At 36.1% G+C, this 9,083-nt stretch overlaps 4 protein-coding genes across 5 annotated transcripts; 2 read left to right on the top strand and 2 right to left on the bottom strand.

Moving 5' to 3' along the window:
* Positions 1-321: 321 nt before the first annotated feature.
* LOC100632909 (tRNA 2'-phosphotransferase 1-like) lies at positions 322-1,798 on the bottom strand. 2 transcript variants are annotated; one of them, XM_011412045.2, is made up of 7 exons: positions 1,708-1,798; positions 1,567-1,663; positions 1,301-1,479; positions 1,098-1,196; positions 963-1,035; positions 862-918; positions 322-528 (listed from the first exon to the last, which is right to left on the bottom strand). In XM_011412045.2, the coding sequence occupies exons 1-7, from the start codon at positions 1,741-1,743 to the stop codon at positions 401-403; spliced, it is 669 nt and encodes a 222-aa protein (XP_011410347.1). In that variant the 5' UTR covers positions 1,744-1,798; the 3' UTR covers positions 322-400. The 2 variants fall into 2 exon arrangements, with proteins under 2 accessions (XP_011410347.1, XP_019849059.1); XM_019993500.1 differs by having other exon boundaries at positions 1,567-1,658.
* On the top strand, positions 1,776-3,271 carry LOC100632783 (GDP-fucose transporter 1-like). Its single transcript, XM_003384364.3, has 5 exons — positions 1,776-1,910; positions 2,034-2,094; positions 2,161-2,301; positions 2,363-2,479; positions 2,546-3,271. Exons 1-5 carry the CDS (start codon positions 1,777-1,779, stop codon positions 3,176-3,178), a joined length of 1,086 nt encoding a protein of 361 aa, XP_003384412.2. The 5' UTR covers position 1,776; the 3' UTR covers positions 3,179-3,271.
* LOC109580414 (WD repeat-containing protein 27-like) lies at positions 3,186-7,976 on the bottom strand. Its single transcript, XM_019993499.1, has 22 exons — positions 7,797-7,976; positions 7,418-7,550; positions 7,233-7,363; positions 7,066-7,182; positions 6,904-7,020; positions 6,769-6,859; positions 6,554-6,701; positions 6,390-6,493; positions 6,266-6,345; positions 6,122-6,219; positions 5,972-6,081; positions 5,800-5,918; positions 5,644-5,713; positions 5,501-5,587; positions 5,289-5,461; positions 4,263-4,399; positions 4,051-4,148; positions 3,856-3,980; positions 3,708-3,805; positions 3,549-3,651; positions 3,381-3,488; positions 3,186-3,304 (listed from the first exon to the last, which is right to left on the bottom strand). Exons 1-22 carry the CDS (start codon positions 7,968-7,970, stop codon positions 3,254-3,256), a joined length of 2,472 nt encoding a protein of 823 aa, XP_019849058.1. The 5' UTR covers positions 7,971-7,976; the 3' UTR covers positions 3,186-3,253.
* Positions 7,977-8,031: 55 nt separating this feature from the next.
* On the top strand, positions 8,032-8,812 carry LOC100632655 (enoyl-CoA delta isomerase 2, peroxisomal-like). The gene has a single exon (XM_003384363.3). It carries the CDS (start codon positions 8,077-8,079, stop codon positions 8,764-8,766), a length of 690 nt encoding a protein of 229 aa, XP_003384411.2. The 5' UTR covers positions 8,032-8,076; the 3' UTR covers positions 8,767-8,812.
* The last annotated feature ends 271 nt before the right edge of the window (positions 8,813-9,083 follow it).

Here is a 9,083-nt window from a genome sequence, read left to right as displayed (position 1 = left end):
TGACTAATGAGGGTCCTTTATATGAAGGAAAAAGATAGCAATCTACTTTCCAATCTTCCTTCTTGCTAGAGAAGTCTCTGGACAGCAGTTTAGTCTTATCTTGCTGACCGTTTGATGCAAATAAGCTGACTTGCTAATGGCCACCACTGTGTCAACGTAACATCAGGACTAACATAATATTGTAAATCCGCCTTAAGGGTCCATCAGGGAAGTCCGGCTATCGCTTGATGACTTTGAATAAACTAAAAACACTCAATGCTTTGAGTGGCAATATGATTGACCTACTAACAACTGATATGAAGCATACAATCTGTACAGTTATGCTTTTAAATTTGTTTCTTTCACTTTTACAAACTACAACACAGTCATAATGATATAAAATGATAATTGTAATTATATATTAATAGTCTAATTTGACACCTTTAGTTATGTCATATACTTTTTCAAAATATTTAGTACTAATAAATCCATTCTCATCTCCTGAGCATAATATCACATTGTTTGCTGAGCGATAGAACAATAAGCCACCTGAAACAAAACAACATTCGCTCATCAAAAGGACATCATAATCAGGGTTTCCCACAGGATTTTAGCATAGTGCTCATGTGGGTTCTAGTCATTAGATTTTAAAGTTGCTCAAAAATTTGACCGTCCCTGTACTATAATACAGGGTCCTTGGCCAAATTTCACCCAAAAAATGACTAGGAGAAAATTCTCCATTTTAATAACTCAGATAAAAATTGATTTTTTATGAAATTTTAAAGTTGCCCCAAAACTAATCACTCATAAAGCATCACTTAGCATGCTTTGTGGGAAACCCTAATCATTATCCCTAATCGTAATAATCTAATAATGTCATACCTTCCAATGCTTTTTTCATGTCAATGTATATCAGAATTTGACACGAAGACCTCATTCCTATCAATACCAGTTATTAACTAGTTAATTAAAACTCCACCCACCACTAATGACTCCATCCTCCCCAGGCAGTCCAGCTGCAAAATGAACATGATTCCTACTCATTTTGCTCAAGCCCTTACAATTAGAAATACAAAATTATTAAAAATAGCTATTATCATAATTATTAATATACTCACTTGCTTCTTTATCTGTTCCCATGCTCTTCTATATGTACCATGTACTACAACTGGAGCTTCTTCTGGTCTAAGGATTGGAACCAAATCAAGACCCTTCACCTATTATCAATAATAATAATAAAAAGGTATATGTTTTACGGTAGTGGTATACTTCTTATGCCTCTTTTTAAATACTAGCAATGCATATTTTTAATTATATATACCTCTAGGCTGTGGCCTTGATTGGCACAAATCTGAAGCTTTCCATCATCGTTAGGTTTTGAGCGTAATGAGAACCTTTGTTTCGGATAGTTAGCAACAACCCTCTGAACATCAGAGACAGAGTAACCATTCTTCCTTGCTTCTCTTAGCTCTAGTATATCATCTACGTTAATATAACCACCTGAAGAGAGAGAAAGAGAGAGGGAGAGAAATTAGACTAAAAGACTGGAGGTTTCAACGCCCCCGCACTTGATGATTCCAGCCCCACCTTCTTGAACTGTCAATCCTTTCTTCTCCGCACCGTGTCTACAAATATAGGAGAGGAACTTGGAAAGTTGGACGTCGTTTACTGGTCTTCCTCTATCCTACGAGTAAAAGAACACTGACATTGGCTTATCAATGAACTCACTGATGGCTCTCCAGCTCTCTCTCCAGGGCTGGCCATTTTGCAAAGCTAATAGATGATTGATGGGCGTGCATGATTAGATTTACAGGCGGTGTGGTCACTTGGCCCACGACGAGAATGAAAGCTAATGAAGGAGACAAGATGATGGAGTCTTCATCTTTGGTAAAGAGATACGGTAGAATAGGAGGAGTAGTAGCATTATACTGGTAATCATATTTAATTATTGATAATTATGGAGATGTTTTCTGTTGGTTGACAACATAGATACCACAAATATTTACATTTAGGATTTTAAATGATATCTATGTGTATAATTACTTTTATCTTAGGTTTGTGTCAATTTCTCTTGTTTTCATGAACAAACATTTACTCAGCAATGAAAGATTAAACGTGAGCAGTCAATAACCAATTTGATATAAATACATGTAAATCTTTTCCACATACTCTTTCCACTAGTTAAATGCTCCAATATTCATCACATTATCACAATGCTGTACTGCAGTTACTGTATTCTTTATACTTGGTCTCCTCAGCTCAAAATTCCCTCACTCAATCACATTCCCTTCATTTGAATATTATCCAGCCACTGTATTAAAGGTGAATTATAACATTTAATACTAAAGATCCTTTAAAATCTTAATTTTCTTTAATTCCACAGATGCTTCCACTCTCACTCGTTTTCGTAGGAATGATAACTTTTAATAACTTAACCCTCAAATTTCTCGGTGTCGCCTTTTATAATGTCGGTCGCTCGCTAACAACAGTTTTTAATGTGGTAAGTGAAATAGCTAAACCCTTCATTAACATAAGATTGACATAATGTCTCCCTCTCTGTCTTAAGATTCTATCATTTTTGGTTCTAAAGCAGCCCACATCAATAAGAGTCCTAACATGCTGTGCCTGTATAGTCCTTGGGTTCCTCCTGGGCGTCAACGAAGAAGATAAAAGTGCTAAGGATTTCAACATACTTGGTGTCATCTGTGGTATACTGGCAAGCCTCTGTGTGGCTCTTTATTCCATTTTAATAAAACGGTCACTCCCACTCGTTGATGATAACATATGGAAACTTCAGCTCTACAATAATGTAAACGCTGTCTTCTTACTAGCGCCTCTCATGGTATTATTCCATGAGTTACCAGAGCTACGTAATTTTGAATATTTCGACGACCCTCTCTTTCTCTCTCTCCTCCTCCTCTCTGGGATTTTCGGTATAGCCATTGGTTATGTGATGTCGCTCCAGATTAAAGTGACCACACCCCTCACTCATAACGTTAGTGGGACGGCCAAGGCGTGTTTTCAAACTATTCTTGCTTGTATCGTGTTTAAGGAGGTCAAGTCTCTCAAATGGTGGGCTTGTAATTTCATGGTACTTGGCGGATCGTCAGCTTACACTTATGTTAAAATGATTGAAATGAAGGAGGCGGCTGAGAAGAAGCCACACCCACAAGAGGGCGGGACCGATGTAAAAGCTTAAGATAAAATTAATTTGTTTAAATTTTTTATGTTGACTACTAGTGAGGGTTAGTGAGGTATATATCTGGTTTTTGAATTAAAAATTTGAAAATGAGAAAATTGAGCCATTGGTTGAGCAGCAAGAGAGCTACAACAGAGAAAATAAAATGGACAGAGAGAAAGAGAGCGTGTCATTAAATTTATAAACACCATGTTCATCTTACTCCAATATTATGAGGGTGATAATCCACTGATGATATTACTGATGATGATGCTATGGGACACTGTAACTTAGTAACAGGAGAAATGTAGCGTAAATCAAAAACTATTGCCTAAGAGAAAGAGCAGAGGATTATTAGTTAGTTATTTTTAAATTATTTTATTTTCTCAACTGCATTTTCTTCACTTCCGGTTGCAATGTAACGCCCACACATACTAAAACTGGTTCTAACTGGTACAGACCGGTTTACAAAACCTGTATACCACCTCACGCACCTACATGTACATGTACATATATGTAACATGTACATGTACAAAATTTTTTAATTTACTTTTGAGTTCTCAAGTCCCAGAGTTTGATACCGCCGCCAACTGCTGATGTGGCAAAAAGATCATGCGACTGGGGGACACACCCACATGCTTTTGATCCCTAATTAAAATTAAAAAAAAAAAAATTTTTTAATAATTTATTATCTTTACCTTATTTTGCATGATCCAGTGTACATGTCGTGTTGAGTGAGCGTCGTCTTTTGACCACACCTCCTTACATGTATTCATGTCTGTTACATTAAGTGACCTGTTTGAACCGGCTGTAATAACAATATCTATAATGACCATATAAGGAAATAAACGTATCAGTGGTACGAGAATGAAAACATGAAAGTTTGAAGATACAAGAATAGAAATTATTGATGGCAGAGAGTGCAGTGAGTGATTGGGCCAAGTTTGGAATCACCGAAATGACTTGTTTGTAATGATTCTTTGATTGGTACCTAAAAGTTAATAAACACTTTAATAACTGTTTAATAAGTATTCATAAGTAGTACTGCCTTTAAATATGAAATAACTTTTAAAATTATTATCTACTAATTATTGTTATTATTTACCTCTTAATGTCTGGAGGAGGATTAGGGTCAATGTAATACTTGTAAAGGTTGAGCTTGTTTTCAAAAGTTAATAAAATAAACTTGTCCAAATAATAAAACTTAGCATTAGATATTTCACCAGGGAAAGGAACATTAGTCTAAAAGAGAAGAGAGAATAGACTTAAAAGTTTTAAACCCCAAAAAATATTAAACAGGACGCTAATATGTATCAGAAAATATAATAAAAATTGGGGGTGATTTTGGAGCCATTTTTCGAAAAAAAACCATGGGCTATAGCTTTGGGTATTTTTCAAGAAACGGCCCATTTAAAAAACTGGCCATAACTCGAAAATTTCTTATCGGAATCCACTCAAACTTTCTACATAGGATAAGGGCATCAATATGTATCAGAAAATGTAATAAAAATTGGGGGTGATTTCGAAGCCATTTTTCGAAAAAAAACCATGGGCTATAGCCTTGGGTATTTTTCAAAAATGGCCCGTTTTTTCAAATGACTATAGCTCAAAAATTTCTTATCAGAATCAACTCAAACTTTCTACACAGCATAAGGACATCAATATGTATCAAAAAATGTCATAAAAATTGGGGGTGATTTTGGAGCCATTTTTCGGAAAAAACCATGGGCTAGCCTTGGGTATTTTTCAAAAAATGACCTATTTTTAAAATGACCATAACTCAAAAATTTCTTATCGGAATCCACTCAAACTTTCTACATAGCATAACGGCGTCAATATGTATAAGAAAATATAATAAAAATTGGGGGTGATTTCGGAGCCATTTTTCAGAAAAAACCATGGGCTATAGCCTTGGGTATTTTTCAAAAAATGGACTGTTTTTTAAAATGACCATAACTCAAAAATTTCTTATCGGAATCCACTCAAACTTTCTACATAGCATAAGGGCGTCAATATGTATCAGAAAATGTAATAAAAATCGGGGGTGATTTCGGAGCCATTTTAAAGAAGAAAACCATGGGCTGTATTGGGAATTTTTTAAAGTTAACTACAGTATATATATCTTTCTCACTTCATTTTTTTCTTTAAAATTATGGATCGTGTGATTAATCCTCATCAAACACTGAGTGTCTCCCCTTCCCCTCCCTCCAGTCGACCAAAGGCACACACTTTTATCAACAGAACACGATAATAACCAAGAGTGGGCGTGGCCCCACTCAATACTCCTGACACGCCCATCATGACCTATGCTCAAGTAATATTTAATATTTTAATTAAACTAACCTTGTAATAAATTCTGCTGATTATCTTTTGATTTAAATAAATAAATGGAAGGGGATTCGCCACAACAAGCAAGGTGAGATCCATTAGCTGTGGGTGTGGTCAATGACATCATAACTATTAATAATAACTACTAACTAACTAACTATTATACTTCAAGTGACTGATTCCTTTATGCTTTGAATCAGCAATACTGGTGTCAGGAATAAGTGTTACCTATTAAATAATAATTAATTTCTGATGGCAAAGTTATTATTATTAATTATGACTATTATTATTAACTAGAAAAGATCACAACTCACCTCTCTGGGTGGATGTGGTTCTCGTTTCGTCTTTGGCATTGAAGGCTGGAACATTTTCATGTGAGGAGACTGAAGGTATCCTGAAGACTTAACAGTTGACCTGAATGTGACTGGCTTATCTAAAACAAATAAAATAATAATCACTTTATTGTAATGATAATACAATGGCTACCTGATCCTCCTTTCGTTTTGCTTCCTCTTCCAACAGGACGAGAAGGAGCAGGAGGTACTGCCGTAGGTACAAGCTCTGCCTTCAATGGAGACCCACTGACCAATGGCTCACTGCATAAAATACATAATATGCACATGCACTTAATCACACCTTGAGAGAACTGATACTGTAAGAGGTTTTTTTGAAGTATTAGTAATTGTAATATTGAAGAGAGAAAAAGATGAAGAGGAGGATGTTAGCATTAAGAACTGCAAATGAGAAATAGAATTAAAATATTATCAATAAATGAATTACTTGATTATTTGATAGATTCCAAAATTGAACTGTCTCACCCATTGATGACAATACACCAACTTTAGATGCATCCTCTTCTTCTAATTAATTTAGCAATAAAGACCACACCCAATTAATTAATTACCTGGTGATTGAGAGTGTGATATGATTTCATTACTCATTACATCAATTAATAATAAACCAATACTGGTGTAGATTAGGCACCATAAACCACTGGTAACCAACTCACTAGAAAAAGAAATAATTATGATACAGAAGATAATTTAAAAATTAATTTTATTTTCTAACTTATAGATTGATATTGAGTCAAGTGCTCCTCCTCCAGTGGTGTATATTGTGTCAGTGGGTGTGGTCTCAAAAGAGGGTGTGGTTACAGGCCAAAGCAAGAGAGCCGAGAGAGCAATCTCTTTATCCACTAGAAGATCCTCAGAAAACCCTATAATTAATAACATTAATAACCACTAATAACCATTAATAACTACTAATAACCATTAATAACTAACCCAAGGATATTTGTCTATTGGTTAATAATTTAGTGTCAATTTCTCTCACTAAAGTACATTTCACTGATGAGAGACAAGAATAAACTCTCACCTAATTTTAAGAGCATGTAAGTAATAATTTCCTTCCAATATCACCTTTCCATCAGCAGTGCCTATTGCAAAATAATCCCTGAGGAGAGAGAGTCCCATAAAATGAGAAGAAGAGATGTAACCGGAATCAAAAACAAGGCCTCCTTCCAGAACATTCCATATCTAATAAAAATAATAAAAATTAAAATAATGTACTACATCATGTACCTTGAATGTACGATCGTCTGAGGCGGTAACAAGGTGAGTGGAGTCTTCTGGTACAAAGGAAGCAAACGTCACGTCATGAGTGTGTCCAAATAATTTACTGATGACGATAAAATCAGACTAAAGGAAGAGAGAAAATAAAAAGAAAAAATATGATTGTCTCTTTATACCTCCTCTCTTATTTCAATAATGATGATCATTCTTTTGATAGCAACAGCTAAATGGACTCCATTGTGACTAAGAACAAGACAGGTAACGTCATCACGAGAGCAGGACAGAGGTGGGAGTGGTCTGGCACTAGCTACGAAAAATTCAAAAAATAAAAAAGGGAAAATTGTATCAATTATAATACTACCCAATGATTGTAGGCAGTCCTCCAGTTGCCATAACAACAGAGACTCGTGTGAGAGGGAGCATATACAGTGTCCATTGACTGCTACTGCTAGGTGAGTCACTGGAAACTGGTGACCCTCCAATACTAGCATCAACTAAAAGAAGATTGTGTAATTCAGTATAGTTATAATCATTAATTAAGACAAGGGCAGGGCTGATAACAACCCTTCCAAAAATTTTGATGAAATTCAAATCACGAATGTGGATGGATATACAGTACACTCAGTCTCACTCTGTTTTATACTCTGCTATTTGTAAAGTCTCTAGTGGGTTGCATAAAAATGTGATTAAAACTTATGTACTTCTATAAACTGTGAAAAAAATAATAACCAAGCCTTTACTTGACTCTTGTTAACTTTCAGGCCCCATAACTCAATGTTCTTGTCATTAGAAGCTACAAAAAAGTCTTCCTCTTCTCCCTTTCCTTCCCTGTTGCTCCCCATATTTACTGAAAGAAGTACACCAGCTGATAAAGGAGAGGAGACTTTCCTGTGGAGCAAACGAGACACCTCCATTGAGGTAGCCATTTTATTTTCCCGCCAATGTATAATGCGCATGCGTGGAAATGAAGGCGGAGCTTTGACAGGAGGAGGGGCTGGGATCTGCAGAATTAGAATTAGGATGGCTGTGAGTGTGAGCTTTGAAGGGCAAGTTGCTGTCCTTAGAATGGAAAGAGGAGAGAACAGGTTCAACATTGAATTCCTGGATCAATTTCTATCAGCTCTGGATAAGGTAGAAGGGAACCCCAATACCAGGGCTCTAGTAACTACAGGAGATGGAAAGTTTTACTCCAATGGGCTGGATCTTGAAGCCATGTCTACTTATAATGAAGAGCAGTTTAAAGAGTTTGACAGGACCTACCAATTAGCTCATAAAAGACTCCTAACGTTTCCTATGGTAACGATTGCAGCTATTAACGGTCATGCTTATGCTGCTGGAGGCATATTGGCTCTTGCACACGACATCAGGATAATGAGAAAGGAGAGGGGATGGTTCTGTCTTCCAGAGATTAAAATTAACAGATCATTCACCATCTCTACCATGGAGCTGGTAAAGGCCAAGCTCCCTCAATCGGAGCAGGTCGCCAGTGTCCTAATGGGACGACGGTACACTGGTCAAGAGGCATTGGATGCTGGTATAATACAAGGAGTTATGCCTGGACCCCAGCTGCTGCTCTCTGCCCTCAAGAGAGGGGAAGAGGCTGCTAAAGAGAACTTTGATAGAAGTACATTGGGCGAATTGAAGAATGCCCTTTATTTCTCAACTGTTAAGGCCCTTACTGAACCAAATACGTATTATTCCAAACTGTAGACATGATCAATTGATCATTTTGATACAAAAAATTAGTACATTTTAATATTTTTATAGTATCTAGCATAATTATTATGCGCACCAAAATAAACCTGGCCCATTATAGTGTTTTTAGATTTAACCAAGCCTTCTTGCTAATTCAGCCTTTTTCGGGTGGTGCATGATAAATCCAGTCTGCCTGCCCGCATGAGATTGGCCTTAAAGAATTTTAGTTTAAAATCAATAGCAACTAAAAAAAATAACAATAGACAGTTTAGACATTAATACTAAAAAACACTAGTCATTCATATGTAAGTAAGTATGATCTTTTTCAATCC

This window comes from Amphimedon queenslandica, unplaced genomic scaffold (assembly GCF_000090795.2).
Source record: "Amphimedon queenslandica unplaced genomic scaffold, v1.1 AMPQUscaffold_13492, whole genome shotgun sequence".
Taxonomy (NCBI): Eukaryota; Metazoa; Porifera; class Demospongiae; order Haplosclerida; family Niphatidae; genus Amphimedon; species Amphimedon queenslandica.
The sequence above is the reverse complement of the archived record's forward strand: the minus strand, read 5'-3'. Positions and strand labels throughout refer to the sequence as shown.

Coding starts and splice junctions, on each gene's coding strand:
- LOC100632783 (XM_003384364.3), top strand. CDS start 1,777: ATGATTAGATTTACAGGCGGTGTGGTCACTTGGCCCACGACGAGAATG. Junction 2,095..2,160: donor TCAGCAATGAAAGATTAAAC/GTGAGCAGTCAA, acceptor TCTTTCCACTAG/TTAAATGCTCCAATATTCAT. Junction 2,480..2,545: donor TAACAACAGTTTTTAATGTG/GTAAGTGAAATA, acceptor CTCTGTCTTAAG/ATTCTATCATTTTTGGTTCT.
- LOC100632909 (XM_019993500.1), bottom strand. CDS start 1,778: ATGCACGCCCATCAATCATCTATTAGCTTTGCAAAATGGCCAGCCCTG. Junction 919..962: donor GGAGGATGGAGTCATTAGTG/GTGGGTGGAGTT, acceptor TGGTATTGATAG/GAATGAGGTCTTCGTGTCAA. Junction 529..861: donor CATGAAAAAAGCATTGGAAG/GTATGACATTAT, acceptor GTTTTGTTTCAG/GTGGCTTATTGTTCTATCGC.
- LOC109580414 (XM_019993499.1), bottom strand. CDS start 7,970: ATGGAGGTGTCTCGTTTGCTCCACAGGAAAGTCTCCTCTCCTTTATCA. Junction 4,400..5,288: donor ATTTTAAAGAAAAAAATGAA/GTGAGAAAGATA, acceptor CTTCTCTTTTAG/ACTAATGTTCCTTTCCCTGG. Junction 3,981..4,050: donor CATCAATAATTTCTATTCTT/GTATCTTCAAAC, acceptor TGGTCATTATAG/ATATTGTTATTACAGCCGGT.
- LOC100632655 (XM_003384363.3), top strand. CDS start 8,077: ATGGCTGTGAGTGTGAGCTTTGAAGGGCAAGTTGCTGTCCTTAGAATG.